At 45.2% G+C, this 24661-nt stretch overlaps 1 protein-coding gene across 1 annotated transcript; it reads right to left on the bottom strand.

Annotated features, from left to right (window-relative positions):
- Window positions 1-10480: 10480 nt before the first annotated feature.
- Window positions 10481-23556, bottom strand: CCN3 (cellular communication network factor 3). The gene is made up of 5 exons (XM_035126033.3): window positions 23415-23556; window positions 23055-23280; window positions 18537-18788; window positions 14105-14313; window positions 10481-13179 (listed from the first exon to the last, which is right to left on the bottom strand). The coding sequence occupies exons 1-5, from the start codon at window positions 23532-23534 to the stop codon at window positions 12898-12900; spliced, it is 1089 nt and encodes a 362-aa protein (XP_034981924.3). The 5' UTR covers window positions 23535-23556; the 3' UTR covers window positions 10481-12897.
- Window positions 23557-24661: the final 1105 nt, after the last annotated feature.

Raw genomic sequence — 24661 nt, 5'->3', positions numbered from 1 at the left:
TTTTACTTTGTGTTCCTTTCTCGCACAGTCTTTTGAACTTCTGGGTGTCAGATTCTATCCCCTTAGGTTGGGTTTCCAGCCTGCTACTCTGTGGCTCAAACGGGACGTAAACTTACTGCATGGACTTAAATACGATCCTCCAGTTTTAAGTGCAGCAGACTGAATATCCATGGAAAAATTAAATTAATGCAGGTAACAGGGTGAGGTCAGGGGGTGGAGCTATAATGCCCTAAACCCTTTGGAATGCTTCTGTCACTCTCAAGAAGCCCTGCCCAGGGACAGGAGGATAAATTTGATTCAATTCACATTCAGAGGCAAATCTCTACCTAATTCGCACTTCCCAAAACATTACATGAACCAAAATGCAGCCATCTTTGAATTTCGCACTTCTCTGAATTCTGAGGTGCAGTTCTCCAGCCCAAGGAATATCTACAAAATTACATATATTAGAGTAAAGTGAGCATAAAAGTTCATATGTTACTAAAAAGAACCTACAAAAGTGCATTGTATTAGGCAAACTTTACTTTGCCAACTGTGCATGTTGAGAGAAATTAGTACTAAAATGCTGGTGAATTTTCACAGGGATTCGGGTTTTTAAAATAAATAAATAAGTTTGTGAACCGATGTGGAGAACTGGATTTCAGAGTGGAGAAACCAAGACAGACAAATTCACTCGTCCCTTATATAGAAGGGCACCTTAATTCCTTCATGCAGAGTGAATCCTGAGTTTGCTGGAACTTGATGTGACTCAATATATTGCCATATATCCCTAGTTCAGCCTGCCTACATTTTCTCTGGCCCTGCCTGTCCACAGGTACATGGCATTCAGAAGGTGGGGAATGTGGACCTCAAGCTGAAAAAGGTTCCTTGCCACTGTCCTACCAGGAATGATCCAGTTCAGCCCTCCAGCCATCTGGGGAAGGAACTTAATAGTGATGTTTAGGGCTCCTGGATAAGAGGATGCAGGACTTGAGGAAATTGTTGTTGTTTAGTCATTTAGTCGTGTCCGACTCTTCGTGACCCCATGGACCAGAGCATGCCAGGCACTCCTGTCTTACACTGCCTCCCACAGTTTGGTCAAACTCATGTTCGTAGCTTCGAGAACACTGTCCAACCATCTCGTCCTCTGTCATTCCCATCTCCTTGTGCCCTCAATCTTTCCCAACATCAGGGTCTTTTCCATGAGGTGGCCAAAGTATTGGAGCCTCAGCTTCAGGATCTGTCCTTCCAGTGAGCACTCAGGGCTGATTTCCTTCAGACTGGATAGGTTTGATCTTCTTGCAGTCCATGCGACTCTCAAGAGTCTCCTCCAGCACCATAATTCAAAAGCATCAATTATTTGGCGATCAGCCTTCTCTATGGTCCAGCTCTCACTTCCATACATCACTACTGGGAAAACTATAGCTTTAACTATACAGACCTTTGTCGGCAAGGTGATGTCTCTGCTTTTTAAGATGCTGTCTAGGTTTGTCGTTGCTTTTCTCCCAAGAAGCAGGTGTCTTTTAATTTTGTGACTGCTGTCACCATCTGCAGTGATCATGGAACCCAAGAAAGTAAAATCTCTCACTGCCTCCATTTCTTCCCCTTCTATTTGCCAGGAGGTGATGGGACCAGTGGCCATGATCTTAGTTTTTTTTTATGTTGATCTTCAGACCATATTTTGCGCTCTCCTCTTTCACCCTCATTAAAAGGTTCTTTAATTCCTCCTCACTTTCTGCCATCAAGGTTGTGTCATCCGCATATCTGAGGTTGTTGATATTTCTTCCAGCAATCTTAATTCCGGCTTGGGATTCATTGAGAAAATAGCACCCATGTTTCTTCAAGGCTGTGCTTCAAGGCTCAAAATGGCAGCTAGCCATGGGAGTTTTCTAGAGAATGGGAAATAGGATCTCTGTCCCCCTTGCTCTTTGCAACCATGCTCATTATTGTGCTATATATAACCTCCATGTTGCAGAGTCACTTAAACCTAATTCCTTCAGGATACTGTCGCCGTTTCAGGAATTCAATCCCTCTCTTCCTTTTAAACTTGTTTCCATTTTTTCTTCTGTATTTGATACCCTCAACATTTTGTCAGCCCTGGAAGCAACTGCATACAGGCCCTTAAAATAATAATAATAATAATAATAATAATAATAATAATAATAATAATAATAATAATGTATACACCAACATTTTCAGAGTATGTGAAAACCATGGTTTTCATGTGCCCTTTTCCCAAATTGATAAGCACCTCACTATATAAACTATATAAACTTGATATTTAGAGGGAATGCTGAATTCTGACTGTTTACAAGAGAATAGGTGTCAGACATTTTTGGGGCGTCCCTCCCTCATTTATGAGTGGGTGGCGTTTTTAATAGAGTAGTAAAGAACTCTACATCATTTCCAAATACAGGAGAACATTATATAATCTATGGCTGTGTATTCACCATACATTTAGAGCGCATGACTTCCCATGAAGAATCCTGGAAACTAGTTTGTTAAGGGTGCTGGGAATTGTAGTTTTGTGAGGGGTTAACTACAGTCTGCAGGCATATTTGCAGGAAGTCATGTGCTTTGAATTACGGTATAAATGCAGCCTAATTCTCCACACCAAGGCAGGGTTTTCTGTTCTCTGTTCCCTAGCATACTGGCCAGTTCCATCTCGAATTAAAGCATGCTGTGTTAGTTTTAACAAGGGATAACAGAGATTTTAATTGGCACCTATGCTGACCGGGTCTCCTACCGTAGTGCTACTCAATGAATGAATAATAATGTTTTCATGTCCCAAAGTAATAAGGTTGCCCACGGAAACTCTAGCCAGCTCAGTTTTCTTTGGAAGAGAAAGCACTAGAGGCAAAATTACGGCATTAATAAAAAGAAAGAAAAAGTAAAACCCAGGTAATTACACACTTCCAATATTTCACAGATAAAAGTGGAGACACTCTTTGGTGTACTTGCAACACACTTATTTACAGCTAGACTGCATGTGATGCTATGTAATTTGCATTATTTCCCAGAACATTTTTAAAGAAAATAGTCCTGAGGGAGGCATTGAATGAGAGCACAAAGAGAACTGGTGGAAGGTTGTGCTTGACCCTTTTCCATCCCCATCATTTGATCATTCAAAAGCCCTTCCCAAGCTGGTTTTCCATATGAGGAAAAGATACATGACCCCTGTTTCTGAAAAACAGCTCAGGGAACTGCAGAAAGAAAAAGGAGTAAGCCACACCTCTCTGGTCCTCTGTGCTTTTCTTTGCAGCCACCAAGACTGCTTTGCTTCTTAAAAAAGCAAAAGCTAAACATTGCAATACCTTGGTTCTCGAATGCCTTGGAACTTGTACATTTGGGCTCCTGGACGCCCAAAACACGGAAGTAAGCGTTCTGGTTTTCAAACATTTTTTGGAAGCCGAACTTCCAACGTGGCTTCCGCTTGAGTGCAGGAATCTCCCACAGCCAATCTGAAGCCGCATCTTGAAGAATTGATGCTTTTCAATTATGGTGCTGGAGGAGACTCTTGGCTGCAAGAAGATCAAACCTATCCATTCTGAAGGAAATCAGCCCTGAGTGCTCACTGGCAGGACAGATCCTGAAGCTGAGGCTACAATACTTTGGCCACCTCATGAGAAGAGAAGACTCCCTGATGTTGGGAAAGACTGAGGGCACAAGGAGAAGGGGACGACAGAGGATGAGATGGTTGGACAGTATTCTCGAAGCTACGAACATGAGTTTGACCAAACTGCGGGAGGCAGTGCAAGACAGGAGTGCCTGGCGTGCTCTGGTCCATGGGGTCACGAAGAGTCGGACACGACTAAACGACTAAACAACTACTACTACTACTACTACTACTACTACTACGTATGTAGAGGCAATGGCTAGCTTCACGGTTTCCCCTACATTGTGATTTTTGCATTAGCACACAACCATCAAGATTTGCAATTAACATTTGCAGGTCAAAAATTATGAAACCAATATCACAATATGGGCTTGAAATTGGTTTTGGACAATAAATCACCCAGCCCAATCATAACCATATAAATATGGTGAAAAACAAATTCATCAAACCCTTAATACATCTCAGTGCAAACTCATCGTGATTCAGGAGATCAGAAACGGCCGCTAAGCACCAGCCCTATCCCAGTTGACATGACACTCTCCACGAAGGGACTTCTTCACTCAGTGCAGCAAAAGGACACTCCCAGGCCACACAATCTCCCATAGTTTTCAGCCTCAACTTTTTAAACCCTCAAATAAAGAGTTTATATAACTCTTTTATTAAGACTTATTAAAAATAACATTTTTATGTTGTCTTCAGAGAAGTGAGGCAACATGTTCTATAGAAGATATAGAGCATCTACCATGCTTTTTCTCCTTGTGGGGTGGTTAAGATAACACCTTTCCACAGCCCCTTTTGGAAGATTGATTGATTGATTCTATTTCTATGCCATTTTTCATTCAAATAAATTCCCCAAAATAAGCTAAACATAACAGTTACACCAAAAATCATATTATAGGATTCGCAAAGGACGACAGCATTCATATCTATAAAACAATATGAAAACATTAACAAAATAGCAACAGAATAAACATGCGCTGTGGGTTAAACCACAGAGCCTAGGGCTTGCTGATCAGAAGGTCGGCGGTTCGAATCCCTGCAATGGGGTGAGCTGCCGTTGCTCGGTCCCAGCTCCTGCCCACCTAGCAGTTCGAAAGCACATCAAAGTGCAAGTAGATAAATAGGGACTGCTCCGGCGGGAAGGTAAACGGCATTTCCGTGCGCTGCTCTGGTTTGCCAGAAGCAGCTTTGTCATGCTGGCCACATGACCCAGAAGCTGTCTGCGGACAAATGCCGGCTCCCTCGGCCTATAGAGCGAGATGAGCGCTGCAACCCCAGAGTTGGACACGACTGGACCTGATGGTCAGGGGCCCCTTTACCTTTAAACAAACAAAGGCCTGTTGAATTTGTTGAAGAGTATTCTGGGCTCTCTCCTTGCAGGGGCCTAAGCCCCAGACAGCAAGAGATGTGTCCATCTGATAGCCCAACTATATTATTAGACGGCCCTTTTCACTCTGTTTTATAGGGGGAAGTGCAAATATTCTCAGTTTCTGAGGACATTTGGTGGTCTGACTAATCCTTATTAAAGGAGACATCCCAGCGGGCCTGTGATTATAGACCTCCTATTAAAGTGAGCATTGATTCTCGCAGACGTGGATTAAAAGCACAGAGCTCCCCTCAGAAAAGTGCCAGCAGTTGACTGCGATACACTTCGCCTTTGGACGGGAACCGCAGTTTCCAGTTTTGAAAGTCTGTCTGTCTCACCATGTTCTTGGCAAAGGGCTCGGCCGTTTGCTCACAGCTCCTAACCCGGTACTAAAAATAATGCCGATTGATTTTCCAGAAGCAGAAAATACACCGCTGAAAACAACCTTTGATCTTCAGAAATAGGTCTGAGGCCCGAGCGCACATAAATTACTTGCCTTTTGTGCATCTGCCTTCTGGAAAAGTAATTGTACGTTTCGGCAGCTCGCCTGTGAGTGGGCTTCTTTGTTTGTGTCTTAACCATTCACAGGTGGCTAGTTCCTACACACACACACACACACTCACGCAACCCTTTCTGTTCTCCATCCAAACCACCGAGAGGCATTATTAAGAGTTCAAGGGGATGTTCTAGCATGACTGGGGCTTGCTGAGTTCTCATGGTCAGTTAGAGAGGCTCAAGGATGCTCCACTGTTGAGCCAAGGTCCTTCTCAAGCACAGAAAGCTGCCTTACAATGAGCCAGATCATTGGCCCATCTTGCTCATTAGTGTCAACACTGACTGGTAGTGTCTCTCCAGGGTTTCAGACAGCAGACATTCCCAACCTGACCTGGAGACACCAGGGATTGGAACTGGAAGGCCCTTGGAAAATGTGGCGCAACAATCCAATTGTTCGGGTGGACAGCTCCCTTCAATGCATCAATAAAAGGGATACACAGATTCTCAGAGTGTTCTTATTTTCCAGGGACAGTCCCAGATTTACAGAAGCCGTCCCGGTTTCTGATTTGATCCCAGAAGGTCCTGCTTTTCCTTAGGATGTCCCTATTTCCATCAGAGAAATGTTGGAGGGAATGGAGTTATTCCGAGTTCTGAGCCGAGGAGATAAATAACTTTACAACCTTTAGAAGACATCTGAAGGCAGCCCTGTATAAGGAAGTTTTAACATGTTTTATTAAGTTTTTACATATGTTGGGAGCCACCCAGTCAGATGGGTGGGGTATAAATAAATAAAAATATTGTTATTATTATGGATATATACCGGTACTAGCTTCAACCTTTTTCACTGCATTTTAGGCGCAGTTCAATGACCACCTGATTTGCTTCCAGCATTTGGCTGAATCCTAGATCATTGAGTTTGTTGCTCTAGCTCAGAAGTGGGGGTACAACCTGTGGCCCTTGGGTTTAACATTATATGTTGTTATTATTATTGTATTTATATGCCGCTGGCATACCAAAATGTCTTCTAAGCAGTTTACGGTTATAAAATCAAGACATAATGAAAATGCACAACAACTTTGCCTTGATGATGATGAATAATTTAATTTTAATACCGCCCTGTACCCTCAGATCTCATGGTGGTTCACAGAATAAAATTACAATATAAAAACACAAAATACATAATCAAAACAAAAACAACCCCTCCCCAACACATTTTAAAAGGGCACTGGATGACAGTCAGCCAAAGGCTTGGTTAAAGAGGAATGTTTGCATCTGGCACCTAAAGGTGTATATTGAAGGCGGCAAGGGTGGACAAATGGGAACGGGGGGGGGGGGCAGAAAGAAGAAGGGTGCTCTACCCACTTTTGACTCTAGGCCTGACTCACTACTGCTGGAATGTGGCCCCTGACACATTTCGCTTGAAGGAATGCGGCCCCTGAGGGAGAATAAGAGGTTCCCAGCCCCTGCTCTAGCTTCACATTTGGTGTTTGTTTTTATTGCTGCTTGCTATCTTGAATAGTGCTATGGAGGCTGCTGTTTTAGGATATTGTGATTAGTATTGATTGACATATTGCAAGCTGCTTCGATCGTGCTTTTTTTTGGAAGGAGTAGTGGAATGAAAAATGTTTAAGTGGGATGTTGCAATGTTTTGTTTTGCACTTGTATTTACTGAACGCATAAACATATTAAGGTGAGGAAGAGAAAGGGCTATTGTCCAAAATTGCTCAGAAACTGCAATGGTCCTCAGATCTAACTGCTTAAATAAGATGTTTGTCGTCACTTGAATGCCTGACTGGTCAATTGTTTTGGCTGCTCCCATGGCAGAAAATGTAGCCATACTGCAATTGTATACACAAAAAGAAGCGGCCCTCAGTTGACTTTCTTGTGCTGGGATTTGGTATGTGTGTACATATGTGTGTTATATCACCCAACAAATTGCTGGATAACTGGAATCATTGGAAGCAGAAGTATATTTAAGACTATTAACAGCACAATCCTATATAATCTTCTTGATATACTTTAGCCCCATATACTGTATTTACTCGAATCTAATGCTCACTTTCTTTGGCCAAATTATGTTGCGAAAATTGAGGTGGGCATTAGATTAGATGGCATATTTACATTTGCCAGCAAATACTTTTTTTGGTTTCAAGGTTCTGAAAATTGAGGTGCACATTAGATTCGATGTCAAATTAGACCTGAGTAAATACAGTATTTATTTGGTCATTTAAAAAAACAAACAAACCCTGCCTTGCCATATTTCCCAAAGAAACTCAAGGCAGATGGCAATAATGCTACAATATAACACAAATAACATTCCAAACCCAATAACACAAATTGAAGTTCCTGGGAGTAAGTTCCATTGAAATCAATAGGGCTAAAACTGCACTGTAGTGGCCAGTATTTCTGCAAATATGTGAATTAAAATGTCTTGTTTACAAGGTTTTTGTATAAAACCATTACCAGTGAGTTCTTTTTTTTTCATTTTGCACCATCTAGTGGCAGCACAAAGGAAAACATTAGTGAAAGCAGCTACCGTATTAACTGTAAATTGTTAACGCTATACAGTGGTACCTCGGGTTACGAATTTACCGTTTATAGTAGAGTATAAGTCGACTTTTTCATAAGTATTCGGCTTATACTCTAGTGAGGCAGGCGGTGGCGGCGGAGGGACGAGGAGGGACTGAGTTTGCCTATGCCTTTTTTTAGACCAGTCACCAGACTTTAAATAAGACACCTTTGCATCACCAGAAAAGGGAACACAGATTTCCATCAAGTTTTCTTAACGTATATATAGCTGCAAATTTGGAAATGAGTGATGTCTAGTGATTTGCAAGTGAAAGCAAGTTTGTGCCAGGAATCGTTCCCTCTCCTCCTCACCTGTGAAGGCCAAAGTAACCCCCCCTAAAAGCTTCTCTTGAGGGTTGGGGAAACTTTTGTGGGATGAGTTGTACATTGGTGCAAGGGAAGAGGGAGAACTGCTCTCAATTAAGCAGAACCACCATGTTTCAACAGAGTGCATGAGCTGTGTTTTGCATCAGGTTTTTCGAAGCCAGCTTCACTCGATGACTCAAAAACAGCTTACATTTTGAGTACCCAGGGTGCATACCCCACAACGGTCCCAATTAAACGGTCCCAATTAAATTGGGATATCTTGGTTTGTTTGTTTTTTGAGTGCTGCAGCCCCAAAAGACATTCAGGGTACAATCTTTCACGGGTCACACAACTCATGTGGGAGTGCATCCCAGAAGATGTGTGTCCTGGTTTTCCACTGTGACATGTTGGAGGGTATGAGTGTAAAGGTAAAAAGGTAAAGGAGCCCTGGACGGTTAAGGGCAGTCGAAGGTGACTATGGAATTGCAGCGCTCATCTCACTTTGAGGCCAAGGGAGCCGGCGTTTGCCCACAGACAGCTTTCTGGGTGATGTGGCCAGCATGGCTAAACCACTTCTGGTGCAACAGAACACCGTGACAGAAATCAGAGCGCATGGAAACGCCAATTTATCTACTTGCACTGGTGTGCTTTCAAATTGGTAGGTTGGCAGGAGCTGGGACAGAGCAACAGGAGATCACCCTTTTTGTGCAGATTCGAACCACCGACCTTCCAATCAGCAAGCCCAAGAGACTCAGTGGTTTAGACCACAGCACCACCCGCGTATAATTGAAACACACACCAGGGATGGTCCTAAATCTGACGTCATCAGGGTATGTGTGTAATCCCACTTCCTACCTGTAATTTGGGATCATCGTGCAGCCTCTGTTTCACAGACTTGCAGATAAACAAAATACAGCACTCTTTGGCAGCTAGCTTTGGGGGGAAAGATGGCCCAGGAGAGGAGAAATGAATGGGGGCGGGGAATCAAAAGTTAAGGTGATTTGGTATCCTTTTATTCAACCTGTTAACAAAAGTGACTCAACTGAAAAGCCCCACACCCTGCTTCTCTCTCTTTTTGGTGTGAGGTTCTACCACCCCCTGACATCCCAGTCACAATGGAGGCCCCCTTTTTCTTTCCTTTCTTCCGCTGTTGTAAAGAATGACACTGCCACTATAAATTTATTGTACTATTTATTGAAAATGACATTACAGTGGTACCTCGGTTTATGAACACAATTGGTTCCGGAAGTCTGTTCATAAACTGAAGCGTTCATAAACTGAAGCGAACTTTCCCATTGAAAGTAATGGAAAGTGGATTAATCCGTTCCAGACGGTCCGCGGAGTAAGCGTTCATAAACTGAAGCAAACTTTCCCATTGAAAGTAATGGAAAGTGGATTAATCCGTTCCAGACGGGTCCACGGAGTACTTAAACTGAAGCGTTCATAAACTGAAGCATGAGTTTAATTGGTTCCGGAAGTCTGTTCATAAACTGAAGCGTTCATAAACTGAAGCAAACTTTCCCATTGAAAGTAATGGAAAATGAATTAATCCGTTCCAGATGGGTCCGTGGCGTTCATAAACCGAAAATTCATAAACCGAGGTTCCACTGTAATATATACAGTGGTACCTCATGTTGCGAACGGGATCCATTCCAGCAGCCCGTTCGCAACATGAAAAGGCCACAACATGAAGCACCGCAATGTGGCGCTTCTGTGCATGCGTAAAGCATGATTTAGCACTTCTGCGCATGTGCACAGGTTACAGACACGCCGAACCTGGAAGTAACCCATTCCGGGACTTCCAGGTTCAGCGCGTACGTAACCTGAAAAGACGCAACATGAAGCCTACGTATCATGAGGTATGACTGTATATATATATATATATATATTTTAAAACACACTCCTCCCAACCCCATTGCAAAACAGCTCACCAGCGACTTCAGTTCCATCAACTGTTTTAAAACATTTCCCGCCTCTTTAAAAATTGCCCCTCCTCACTTTAGCCCAAGCAAGTAATGGGTCTTGTGATGGTGTGTCATGGAGATCAAAGCCAGCCCAGCTTCTACACCCTGCAATTGAACGACTAAGCATCTTTCGAGCTGAGTAACAGCTGGCAGACTTATGAATGCTTCACAGCACTCTCCTAATCATAAGTTTAAGTGATTTTAAACTTTTTTTTTTATAGCTTCAGTATCGTTTGAACATTTACAGAAGACTTAGATTGTACGGCATACACTTCTGTTTGCATTGCTGTTTCTGTAAAACGTGGAACTACTATTTTTTTTTTTACAAGGAGATTTACAAGGTTTGCTTTCTCACCTAGCAAGTGGGTCAGGCCACATCCTTCAGAGCAGGACGCAAACAGTCCAGTCTAAACTTAAAGTGGAGAAATGTACAAAAAAAGGGGGTATTTGCCATCCAGAGGCCCATTGAAATATTCTGTACTGGGGCTCCACAATGTATGTGCTTCATAAGCAGACCAACCTTTGAATGCTCATGGGAATTAGCTCCTAACATAAAATCATAGAATCATAGAGCTGGAAGAGACCACAAGGGCCATCCAGTCCAACCCCCTGCCAAACAGGAAACACCATCAAAGCATTCTTGACATATGGCTGTCAAGCCTCTGCTTAAAGACCTCCAAAGAAGGAGACTCCACCACACTCCTTGGTAGCAAATTCCACTGCCGAACAGCTCTTACTGTCAGGAAGTTCTTCCTAATGTTTAGATGGAATCTTCTTTCTTGTAGCTTGAATCCATTGCTCTGTGTCCGCTTCTCTGGAGCAGCAGAAAACCACCTTTCTCCCTCCTCTATATGACATCCTTTTATATATTTGAACATGGCTATCATATCACCCCTTAACCTTCTCTTCTCCAGGCTAAACACACCCAGCTCCCTAAGCCATTCCTCATAAGGCATCGTTTCCAGGCCTTTGACCATTTTGGTTGCCCTCCTCTGGACACGTTCCAGCTCGTCAGTATCCTTCTTGAACTGTGGTGCCCAGAACTGGACACAGTACTCCAGCTGAGCTCTGAGCAGAGCAGAATACAGTGGCACTATTACTTCCCTTGATCTAGATGCTATACTCCTATTGATGCAGCCCAGAATTGCATTGGCTTTTTTAGCTGCTGCATCACACTGTTGACTCATGTCAAGTTTGTGGTCTACCAAGATCCTAGATCCTTTTCACGTGTACTGCTCTCAAGCCAGGTGTCTCCCATCCCGTATTTGTGCCTTTCACTTTTTTTTTGCCCAAGTGTAGTAACATCACCTTCACCTCCACACAAGTCGATTTGAGCAAGCTAACTAGCACAGCACACATTCCAGTTACAACTTCTGTCCTGTTGCAACCTACTTTTTAAGTATTAGAATCGGAACGCTCTGAAACACCCGCAGGAATCAGTTCATATGCCGAGACCGACAGAAGAAAGAAAAAGAGACATACTAATTTTCCTTTGAATACAAGTTTTCTTTGAATAGGGCTACCCTAACTGTGAAGTGGCATAACAGGAGTCAGGGCCTGCCCATGACATTTTGGCACCTGAGGCAACCCCCAAAATGGCACTCTGCTCCTCACTAGGGAAGAAGGGGTGAGTGAAGATCCACATCAGGAATGAGGAGGGGGATTTCCTCTGTGGACCCTGCTGCCTGAAGTGGTCACCTCACCAGACCTCATGTGTGGACCGGCCCTGACATCCGTGGTACAGAATCTCCCACTACTGACTCCCACTCCTGGCCATATTAGCAGCTGCTCCAGGGCAGGGCGCCCCCTTGGCAAAGTCATGCACCAGCAGAAGGCGGCGAGGTGGTAGCAGACCGGAAGGAGGGAGGGAGAAAGTTTGTGTGTGCATCATCTGCAGCTGGAGCAGGAAAAGGGTGAGCTGGTTCAAGGGGCAAGTGTTTTGCAAGGAAGAGAAAATAGTAATAGGAAAACATGTTTTCGCCTGCTGCATCTGTGATTGGCAACAAAAAATACGTTCCTCCTTAAAAACTGGCTGCAGAAGGAATCACGTGACTAACTTGGGTTTTGAATCAGCATTAAGATCCTTGGCCCATCACTCTGCAGAAACAGGCTGTGCTCAACTCCTGGCTGCAGTTACCCGGGGCGACGATAAGGCCAGCGCTCACCCAAGCATCTTGGCCCATGAATTTTGCAAACAGTTTGTTCGGCAAGAAGAACCTGGAAACATGACCACAGGCAAGCAAATACATGAAGCTGAGGAACAAGAAGTTCTAGTGCTTGCAGAGGTTCTAAGAAACCTTTATACTAATAAAAGAAATCCATGTCGAGCTGTTACATTTCTCCCCCCAGGGACTAATATTACGATGGGGTGGCAATGCTTGAAGAAAGATTTCAAGGAACTCCACAGGAACTGAACTGGGTCATTTACAGAACCAGATGGAAATCAAACTGCATCTTTGTATTCCCCCCCCCCCAAGTAAAAAAGAGACACCCAGCAGGGTAATATTGTTCGCTGCCTGTTTCCATGCTTCGCTCTTAAGGAACTTGTTACATATTAAATATTCACCCCCTTTTTGAAATTGTCATCAGTTTTGTGTTTTCAATCAGCCCGCTTGGCGGAGCTTTCTATAGAAAGTGTTGTGATCCTGAGGACAGTTGCCATGGCACACACAGTTTGTGATGGACATCACGGGATGCCTGATGATGTTGCCTTCAGGACAGCGGAAATCCACGTGGATGGTTTTCGTGGCCCGGGGGGTGCAACAGCGTCCGTCACTGCAGGTGCCACAATAACGGGGTTTGTACAGGTGGATGCTGGTGCAGTTGTCGTACTTCAAGTGGACAGGTGTCGGAGACTTCTTGGTGCGGATGCACCTCTTCCCCTTCTAATAGGGAGAAGACATGACACAACAGACATCCAAAAATTACTAGTGACCTAGCACCGCCATGTCTGAAGGAAGCTTTGAGGGGGTGAAGCAGCGTATCCACCCCCATCATTCAGCCCGGACACTGAAGTCCAGCTCTGAGGGCCTTCTGGCAGTTCCCTCCCTGTGAGAAGTGAAGCTACAGGGAACCAGGCAGAGGGCCTTCTCGGTAGTGGCACCCACCCTGTGGAACGCCCTCCCATCAGATGTCAAGGAAATAAACAACTATCTGACTTTTAGAAGACATCTGAAGGCAGCCCTGTTTAGGGAAGTTTTTAACGTTCGATGTTTTATCGTGTTTTTAAAATTCTGTTGGGAGCCACCCAGAGTGGCTGGGGAAACCCAGCCAGATGAGCGGGGTATAAATAATAAATCTACTATACTACTACTACTACTACCAGACTACCAACAGCAATGAAGTAAAATCAAGTGTCATCTTGACTAGGCATTCAATGAGCAGTAGAAGCAAAAAGGAACTTATTTCACTAAATGCCCCTTGATCGGCTGTGAGGGGAGAAGAGGCAGGCAAAATTGACTTTGAACAGATCTGCCGCTACCAATACCTTGGGAGGAGAGGCCTCGTTTTTGAGAAAGGCAGCAGACGGCTCCTTTTGAGCTGGGAGTGTTGTGCTCCTGCTTTCTAGACTGAAATTAGTAAGGCTACAACAGTGAAGCTTGAAGCAGAAATGAAGCTTGAAGCTTGGGCGAAAGGTGGTATATAAATTTAATAAATAAATAAATAATATCACTAAGGTTGCTCAAGAAAGGATGCCCACCATTCTCCCCTCCAAAGCCAGTGTTTCACAATGCTTGCCTTCTGGGAGAAGTAGCTAGTGCAAATAGACCATGCAGCGGACTGGCTCATCGGCGAGAGTCTGAGCCGTACCTTATCTTGCAGGCGAGCACTTTCACAAGGCCGCACCTCACAGAGCCTGGTCTGTTTCACCATCTCGCACACTGCGTTCTTGTTGGTGACCCGAGTGGAGAAGCCCATTCCGCAGCTTGTGGAGCAGGCACTCCACTCTGTCGTCTGCTCAATGCAGTTGGAACTCGAATCGGATGCGTCGATCCCAAGGGTGGCTTCTTGTCTGTACGCTAAAGGGCAGGTGGTGGTTAACAAACAAAAAAGCAAACCTGGGTTACTGTCAGGCTTCGGGGAATCGGCTTCCTCCTCCATGGCAGTAAATAAGCAGATCAAATGAAAGGAAAATCTTACCAGTTAGTTTCTTTAATAAACACAGCGAGAAACAAAAGAAAGTGTCTCGCTAGAATGGCGGTGCTCCCAATTAAGGCCTACCACCCCCTCCGTCCCTATTAATCTATGTCACTCCTATGTCTTGTAATCTGAGCTTGTACCGTCTCTGTGCTTTCTGTTCTGCCACTTTCTGAGCTCTCTGTGACTTTGGAGAAGGGGGGTGAATGCTGTCCAGAGACTGTGAATCTGTTAACCCTCTCTCTTCCAGTGTTTCTTCTCGTAGCATGTTCCCCATCCAGTACTTCCCAGCTTCTGCCTTCTGAACTATGTCCCTCTGCAAACCACTGTTCTAAATCTATATTGTCCTCCTGCTCCTGGGAAGATTCAGGGTCAGGGGGAGGAGGCAGCTCCCACCATTCCTCCTCATTGCAGTCCTCCTCACCACAGTCCCTGGCAGTTACTTGACGCTGAAAAATCCCTAATATATCTTTGGCTCAAACATTCATTGTAGCAAGTATTGCCATATTTTAGTCTAGCAGAGAGTACAAGTAGTTTACCAATAGATTGGGGAGGATGTACAGACCTACTTTATTGACCCATCTAGCTTAGCAAAATTGCCAGCACCTCTTTTATCTGCTATTAAGTCAGTAAGCCTGCAACTTACAAGGAGGTTACATTGCGGGGATCACACCTAAAGCCCAAATCCCGCACAGACAAAATTGGGTTCAATGGCGGGTGAGATTGCCAAAGTAACCCTGCCCCATTCTTAATTTATTTTTGTTTTTCGCCATGTGCGAAAAGCTGAATGCGCACAGGCTGAGGGCTTACTGAACTGAATTTTGAATTATTGTGACCCACCTTGGGATCTGCTGGGGAAGGGCAGGAAATAAATAGAATGTTATTAATTAATTATTAACATGAATAGTGGTGGTGATGAAATAGCCTCCCGTTGCTGCTCTTCCATGACTGATATTCAGAGGCATGCAACTCTAATCCTGGAGGCAGCAGGGAGCCACCCTGGCTAGTATCAATAGCAGTTCGGTAGCCACATTTCCGTTTACAGATTTTGACACCAACATCTCCTTAAAGATGCAGTGAGCAAGGCTGAGCATATTCGGCATAAAGAAGTTAGCTTCTTATCACCAGAGGAAATTCCCAACTAAATAAGTTATTTAGATTACAGTGGCACCTTGGGATACAAAACGCTTTAGGTTACAAACGCTTCAGGTTACAAACTCTGCTAACCCAGAAATAGTACCTCAGGTTAAGAACTTTGCTTCAGGATGAGAACAGAAATTGTGCTCCGGCGGTGCGGCGGCTGCGGGAGGCCCCATTAGCTGAAGTGGTACCTCAGGTTAAGAACAGTTTCAGGTTAAGAATGGACCTCCGGAACGAATTAAGTTCTTAACCAGAGGTACCACTGTATTTAGATTAAACATACCGTATATCAGCCCATTTTGTCTCTTCTTGACTAATAATAATTCTATTGTCTTGCTTCAGAGATTCATTATGCATGTTTTTCAAGCCTGTCCTCAATGCTTTAATGGGCAGGCATTTGCTTTAAGTAAATTCTCAAGAAGTCGAGTCTCTTTACCAGTTTCAATGCTTACGTAGCTCAATCTTGGACAGGGGGGGGGGAATCTACTACGAAACTCAAGAAGCTTGCGCTTCTAAGTCCCTAATTTGGAGGAGCCCCGAGATGCAACTCTGGTCCATGTCGCTTTAAAAAAATGGGTCTAGTAGACCCAATTTGAGTCACGTGACTTAAATTGATTAACTTTTTGTTGTGTATATTTCAACAATCCCGGAGTTTGAGTCAGTAGCACAGATTGTATAAAGTGTTGCAGCAAGTTGACTAATGTCATTTCCCCACCTTCCAAGCAGAGATCAAGAAGAATAGCAAGGAGTTTAGGGAAGTACTTGCGTGGATACCAAAAACATAAACTCCCGGAAGAATTGTGACGGGCGATCTGCCGTGAAACAACCCCCATTGAAGATGATAACAGTAGTTAACCCAAACCTCATTGCTGCTTGTGAAGGGGGCCCCCGCATAACAGCTCAAGCATCAAGGCCACCCAAATGTAGGTCCACCATGGAGGAGTGGAGGTTTGGAAATGGGTTGTTCCACCTTCAGATCCCACTTGACAATAAAGCTCATCACCTCTCAGCTTAACCCACATCACAGGGTTGGTGCAAGGGGAGAATGTGTGTCGAAGGTGGAGAGAAAAGGCCCGTGCATTTCAGCTCCTTGGAGGAAAAGGTAGGAATAAAATGAACAATTATCTCCACCTTCTGCAGCTGTTTTTGTCAGGGCAACTACGCATGACGCTCACCTTTCAGCTTAGCCAGCCATATCTGCTACGTAAATTTCCATCATAGGATTTCAGCTATGCTTGTTTATGGTTTGTCGAAACATAACAGAACTTGATTTCTTTATGTCTAGGGACATAAAGTAATTTCACTAAATAAAATTATTACTTGGCCATTTTTAAAACCCACACATGCTTATATAGGCAAACTCTTGCCCAATGATGAGAAAGGACACTCAGCAAGACTTCCAGAGGGTTTATTACACTGTCCCATTGACATCATGGCATGCTCTTTAAGCTGTAAAAAAATGTAAACATTACTAAGGTTTTATGGGCAGGAGAATCAAGTGATAGGAAGCCAACTGGATGCAACAACCGTGAGAAGTGACCTTGAGAAGGCTATGATGCCATAAGTCTTTTTTAAAGGCACATTTGGACTTATGGCCATCTCAAGGAGTCTGAGAAAGTTTTGTGTAAAGCTTTTTTTGCTCCACTGAAACCAATATAAAAGTATGTTTCCTCATTCTCCTGTACGTAGCAAAAACACCATAGCCTCCCAGACCGACTTCTGAAAGCACAGGAGGAGGCTTACTAAGTTATAAGGTACCTTACTCCATGGGGAAAGAGAACAGAGGCTGTTATCTGCATAAGCAGCAGAGTGAAGTGGTAGAATCAACAGTGCCACTTCCAATTACAGATGGGGAAAACCGAATGTTCACCTAAATTGTCTCCTCCATGTAACATCATATAACACCGGTCCTAAAGGATTTTCACTGGCTCCCAGTGCGTTTCTGAGCACAATTCATCAAAGTGTTGGTGCTGACCTTTAAAGCCCTAAATGGCCTTGACCCTGTATCTACCTGAAGGAGCCTCTCCACCCCCATTGTTCAGCCTGGACACTGAGGTCCTCCTCCGAGGGTCTTCTGCTGGTTCCCTCACTGTAAGAAGCGAAGTTACAGGGAACCAGGCAGAGAGCCTTCTTGGTAGTGGCTGTGGTAGTGGTAGTGGTAGTGATGTGGGATGCCTTGCCAAGCACCAGGCCCCAACACTGTACTGTTTTAGGCAGATGGTAAAGATTCAGCTTTCTGAATATTTCTGTGGGTTAAACCACAGAGCCTAGGGTTTGCTGATCAGAAGGTCGGCGGTTTGAATCCCTGCGACGGGGTGAGCTCCCGTTGCTGGGTCCCAGCTCCTGCCAACCTAGCAGTTCGAAAGCATGTCAAAGTGCAAGTAGATAAATAGGTACCGCTCCAAGCGGGAAGGTAAACGGCGTTTCCGTGTGCTGCTCTGGTTCGCCAGAAGCGGCTTAGTCATGCTGGCCACATGACCTGGAAGCTATACCCCGGCTCCCTTGGCCAATAACGCGAGATGAGCGCCGCAACCCCAGAGTCGTTCACAACTGGACCTAATGGTCAGGGGTCCCTTTACCTTTACCTAAAGATTCAGCTGTTTCAAAACTGCCTCCAGCAGATTATTTTTCTGGTTTGTTCTGATACTCCTGATGGTGGCTGGAGCAACCCAGTCAGATGGGGGGGGGGGGTTACAAGAAATTTATTACCGTATTACCATCATCATCATTATGGCAGTACTGTTGATTTTCTACTTCATAGTTGGGTTTGGAATGGGGGAATTATTAAATTTAAGATTGATGTGATTAAGATTGATGTGATTAAGACTGATGCTCATTGGCTACCATTTGAGTTGATTTTGGAAAACTAGGAAAGAGACATTTCAAAGCAAACACCTTCTGTTAAGTTAGGCCATTGCGAAAGAACCCAGGAGAACTGTAGCTTTCGAACTCCCAGACGGCTCACCAGCCATTGCGAAGCCTCCAACATCCACATCTGCTTGGGGGTCGCACGACCACTGCTCACAGCACTCCTTGGGGACCTCGATTTTCCTTGGGAAGGGGCAGTCGGGCCCAGGAAGCAGCAAGTCAAGGCTGCAGAGGGGTATGCAGCCGATCTGCCCATCTTGGCAAGTACAGTGGTATTTGCAGCTTGGCTGGAACGTCTCGCCACTCTGGTAAATAATCCCATCGAACACGCAGTTGTCTCCTTCAAGGTCTGAAGCAAAGAAGGCAAACATTTGAGCTGTGTGAAGACCTAGCACACACACAGCAGAGCACTTTAAGCTCCCATTTCTGCCCACTTGTCACGAAGACAGCATGCATATAGCTATGAAAGGAAACCCTGTGACAAAGAGTTTGTTTGGAAGGCCCGCAGGTCAACTACTGCAGACCTGGGTCTTCTCCAGCTGCGGGTGCACTGTGGTGTTGTGGTTAGAATGCCGGACTAGGACCTGGGAGACCAGGGTTCAAATCCCCACTCAGATGTGAAGCAGTTTGGGTGACCTTGGGCAAGTTGCTGTCTTATTTTTACAGCAAACCTGTGAGGTAGGGTTAGACTAAAATGGGGACTAGGAAAACCATGGATGCCACCTTGAGTTCCTTGGAAGAAAGGTGGGATATAGCTCAAATGAATAAATCCTTATTTGCATTCTTCGGAGTTTCAAAGCATTTTCATACAGGAGACTTAAAGTTTGCTCTTTTAGATCTTAATAGGGGCTGCAGTGTGTGTGTGTGTGTGTGTGTGTGTGTGTGTGTGTGTGTGTAAAATTTTAAAGATTTATACGCCACTTTTTATCTTCGGAATCTCCCAAACGGGGTCTCCAGCTGTTTTTGGACTACAATTCCCATTATCCCTGACCACTGGCCCTGCTAGCTAGAGATGATGGGAGTTGTAGTCCAAAAACAGCTGGAGACCCAAGTTTCGGAAACCCCGCGAGCAGCACAGAATAGAATAAGCTAGGGGGTTCCCCAAATTGTGGTCCATTGAGCTTCATTTACGTGCTTTGTGGCTGAAGACAGGAGACATGGCATGCATCTGTTGTATTAAATATTCATATTGATTTTAATTGTGTTTTCCATTATGTTAATGCAAGAAAATATAGCACATAATAAAAAAGCAATTAAAACGAAATTAAAAAATAATATCACATCTAACACTGAGCACTGCAATTGCTACAACAGGCAGAAAAATCTTTAAGTGGTCTGCCAAGACCTCCAGCAATTTCCTAGAGATCTGAGAGAGAGAAAAGTCTGAGGACCCCTAGAATTTGATACAAAGCCTCTCTCTTGGAGGGGTTCTGGGACAAGTGTGGTGTCAAAGCCACTCTCTGGAGCTCCAGCTACCAGGCTTATGGGTACTATTTATTTACATATAAAATACTTCCACCCCTCTTTTTAGCAACAATGGCTTGCAGATGATTTTTTTTTTAAAGCAGCCCCTGCCCTCAGGGACCTGTGATCAAAAGGAAAAGCAAATGAGGAGGGAGAAGGAAAAAAGCCAGCTCAGACACCCAACCTTAAAATTACAAAAATATTCTCATGACAAAGTTGGGTTGGAAACTGTTCAGGGAAAGAAGCTCAGTAGTGGCCCTGCTTCCTTTCTCTTCCACTTCTGGACCCGAACGAAACGGCTACTGCGAGGCGATCACTGAACAAAAACTCTAAAGTCGGCTGGTCCCCCAGCGGAGCTGATGGAATAGCATTCTTCCCTTCTCTCCTCTGTGCAACCTCAGGGCAAATATTCCTATCCAGGAAGTGTTCTGCCAGGCAGTGCCTGTTCCTCAGGGTAGGGCAATGCATACAAGCTGGAAGGAATGCAATTCCCGTCTCATGTTTAGATAGGGAGACAGCTAAGAGATTGATTTCTTTTCTAAATTCTGCATCATCCCTTGCAAACACGAAAACATAAGAGCAAACTATTGCCTATATGAGCATGTTCTCTGTCTTTGGTAACAAACACAACCAAAGTGTTCCCAAAATTAGACTGGTCATGTAACCAAATGGTTCCAGAGATGGTTTCAAGCCAGTTCATTTTCTTATGTTGTTCCTTCCATGAAATGTCTTGCACTAAGTTGTATAACACTTTCTTTACCAAAGCATTTGAGATAAGATAACCAATGCCAACTCAGAAGCAGCTCTGTAAAATCAAGAAATCTGCATTTCCTTCCTAATTTGAGTCCAGTACAGATTTTAAGTATGCAATCAGTTTGTTTGTTTTTTTAAAAAATGAAATAAAATCCCTAAAATATGGCCTGGTTCACACAACTCTAAAACAGGGTTCATTATATTATGAGTTAGCATTATTTGTGAACGTTTGTCAGGATATGGCTTGCTTACTGCAAGTAAACCATGTCCTGAAGCCATGGTTTGTTGTTGACTTAGAAACCTTGGTTTGTTTGGCCTCCCCATTCCAGATGCTCATCAAGCTACAAAGGCATGAACACTAGAAAAGCAAACCCAACTTTTTTTGGGTGGGGGGGTCCATGATTTGTCTGATCATCTGTGGGACAACTCATAGTTTACTTGTGGTTTGTTAAACAAGCCACAGTTTAGTGTTATCTGTGAACCAGGCCAATGCCTTCAAATATCTGTACTATTTCATCCCCTCCCAATTGCTCCTTTTTATTCCTTTCAGCTCCTTGTTTTTCCCAGGATCTCCTCTATCCTTTACATCCTCTGTTGTGCCATTGCCTCTGCCTCCATCCCCAGCAAATGCCAGGCTTTGTACAATTTGTCTTCTTTTCCAACCAGCATGAAGTTAAGGATGCTAACTAGACTCATGTGTGCCTCCCGATTTTGTAAGGTTCCAGTTGCAGATTGAAGCGTTTTTGCATTAAATTCTTGATTTCCAGATTGGGAACTGGGTCAAGATTCCTCAAAACATGCAGCAAATATATGTTACGAACACAAGATTACATTCCAGAGTTGTGAAGTCATCAAGTATTTGGAGCCGGGAAGGAATCTAGTTTATGCTCTGGAATGTCCACATCTGACTAGATCCTGCTCAGTTAAGGCATATCATACAAAATTCAGCTGTGGGTGCATTTGGGTGGTATTAACAAAACCCAACAAGCCATCCCTGTGTGGCAGAATGGGGAAAGGACGCCTTAGCAGGAAATTGTTCTGCTTTAGGAAGAAGAAAGATATTGGTTCTTGCACCAGCCTCCCAAGTAGTTGTACACAAACCATGCTCAGTTCCAGCCCCCTATCTGACCTTAAGGACGGCTGCTGCAAGATTACAAAAAATAATAATATTTTTTTTAAGTATTCTACATCTCATCCAAGCAGCTCCGAGTGGCACCAATGACCACACCAGGGCCCATTATAACTGGTAGTAGTGCAATGTCTCATTTTTTAATCTTTAATAAAAATAATTATAACTGGTAATGCGGCAGGTAGGGAGGCCCACAGTAGGTGGCGCCAGAGCAAATGATAGACAGAACCAGCTGCCTCCTCTTTGCTGAGTTCTACAGGGGCAACACTGAGTCTGAGATTAAAGAGGAAGCGGGCAGCCAGGTTGTTGTTAGGGAGGCAGGAAAGTGGGCGTTGCCTGCCGTTGGTGGGGCAGAGTCCCACCCCACTTTCAGACCAGCCTCCACTGCTCCCCATCCGTTTTATCCTCCTGAGTACTCTACAAGGCAGGTAAGGCCAAGAGAAAGCAAACAGCCCAAGTTCACCAGGTGAACTTCTAAAGGGGGTCAAGGATTTGAACCTGGGTCTCCCTAACCCAACCAAGGCACTCTGCAAATGGCAAGTGTTGCAGTTAACGTTGCAAATTGTTCACCTGTCTGCTTTTGTACCTGGTTACACCATTTGTTACACAAATACACTTTCCCTCATTACTCATTACTGAGAGGAGATATGAGAGCCATCTTCAAAGATCTCAAGGGCTGTCACATAGAAGATGGAGCAAGCTTCTTTTCTCCTGCTCCGGAGGGTAGGATTTGAATCAAGGACTTCAAATTACAAGAAAGGAAATCCCAACTACCAAAAACATCAGGAAGAACTTTCTGAAGGTAAGAGTTGTTAGACAGGGGAACAGTCCCACAGGAGGTTGTGGACTCTCCTTCCTTGGAGGTTTAAAAGCAGATGTTGGATGACCATCTGCCATGGATGCTTTAGCTGAGATTCCTGCATTGCAGGGGGTTGGGCTAGATGACCCTTGGGGTCCCTTCCAATTCTACAATTCTATGATCTTCTACTATAAGAGGAAGACAAAGTCCACGTTACATTCCCTGGCATCTCCAGGCAGGATTTAGGAGAGAACCCTGTCTGAGAGCCACTGCCAGTCAGGGAAGACCATACAGCACCAATGGTCCTAGAATCAGAACTGTAGAACTGGAAGGGACCCCCATGGTCATCTAGTCCAACCCCAGGCGGCTACACCATCATTTTAGAAATTAAGCCCTCTAGTGGGGGAAGAACAGAGAGAGATCGAGGGCGGGAGGAGGACCTGTCCCCCACCCCCAAACCAGCCACTTACCCACGCAGACCCCCAAGTCAGCCTCGCTCCCTGCGTCCCGGTGACAGTGGAGGGCGCTGCTCTCATCGCAGGCCATCAGCCGCGAGCAGCTCTCCCCGCGCTGCCGAGCGCACGTCTGGCAACAAGCGCAGCCGTCCAGCACCGTCGGCACACCGGGGGCGCAAGCGGGCGGCTCGGCGGGGCAATCGCACGGCAGCCGGCACTCGGACTCCTCGTGGCCGCGCACCTGGAAGGGAGGGGCGGGGAAGGAGAGAGAGACAAGCACCGTCAGCAAAGGCCGTTCGTCGTCCCGCGGATCGCACATCGAGCGAGCGGAGGGCCTGCGCCGCTTCTGCGCGCAAGCAAGCAAGCCGCATTCACCTTGCACAGGAGGAGGAGGAGGAGGAAGAGGAAGGGGAGGAAGGCGTGGCGCAGGGTGATCCTGCCTCTCCACGACGGCGCCGCGCACTCCGGCTCCGCGCTGCGCTCCGCATCCCCCATCGCGATGGATGCGCATCGCCACACGCGCGCATCCGTCGGGGCAGGTTATATACAGCGCCTAGGCGCTCCTCGCCTTCCCATTGGACGGTGCCGGGGCGACCTGGGTCCAATCCCAGGCCTTGGTGTCAAGTTCGGGGGAGGGGAGGGGCGGGAGATGATCCGTAAATAATCAGCGGAGGTTCTGCTCTGCCGTGTAACGGTGGAAACGAGCGTGGTACCTGGGATTAGGGAATGGACGCCCCTAATTTTTCCAAAGGGGAGCTCGTCCTTTCTTAGGGGAGGGGGGAGGCGGGGGAGTAGTTCCTGAGAACTAAAGTGAAAGTACACTGTGGCTAAGACGTTGGGTTTGAAGATCTGGGAAACCCAGAGGATGGAGGGGAGGGGTGAATGAAATGGCTAAGCTGCTTTACACACTGTCAGCCCAAGAGGGGAAAGGAAAAACACACAACCAGAAAATAATAATAAGTTATTATTTATATATTGCCCATCTGGCTGGGCTTCCCCAGCCACTCTGGGCGGATCCCGGTAGAATATTAAAACACAATAAAGCACCAAACATTAAAAACTTCCCTAAACAGAGCTGCCTTCAGATGTCTTCTAAAAGTCAGATAGTTGTTTATTTCCTTGACATCCAAAGGGAGGACGTTCCACAGGGCGGGCGCCACCACTGAGAAGGCTTCTGCCTGGTTCCCTGTAACCTCACTTCTCGCTGTGAGGGAACCGCCAGAAGGCCCTCAGAGCTGGACCTCAGTGCCTGGGCAGAACCATGGGGGTGGAGACGCTCCTTCAGGTATACAGAACCGAGGCCGTTTAGGGCTTTAAAGGTTCGCACTAACACTTTGAATTGTGCTCAGAAACGTATTGGGAGCCAATGTAGGTCTTCCAGGACTGGCGTTATTGTGGTCTCAGCGGCTGTTCCAGAAACCCCCCAGATGGCACAAAAACTCCACCACTGCCAACCAGTCAGAGATCAAGCCCTCAAGATGGCAGGAGATGCTCCCAACAAGGAACGGGTAAATCTGTCAAGTTAAAGGCTTCTCTTGCTTTCTCATTTTTTCCAACCTAAATTTCAGTTCTCCACAATTCCACATCAGTTTGGGGATTTTTTTTTCCTTTCAAAGGTCCTC

This window comes from Zootoca vivipara, chromosome 8, assembly GCF_965207765.1.
Source record: "Zootoca vivipara chromosome 8, rZooViv2.hap1.1, whole genome shotgun sequence".
Classification (NCBI taxonomy): Eukaryota; Metazoa; Chordata; class Lepidosauria; order Squamata; family Lacertidae; genus Zootoca; species Zootoca vivipara.
The sequence above is the reverse complement of the archived record's forward strand: the minus strand, read 5'-3'. Positions and strand labels throughout refer to the sequence as shown.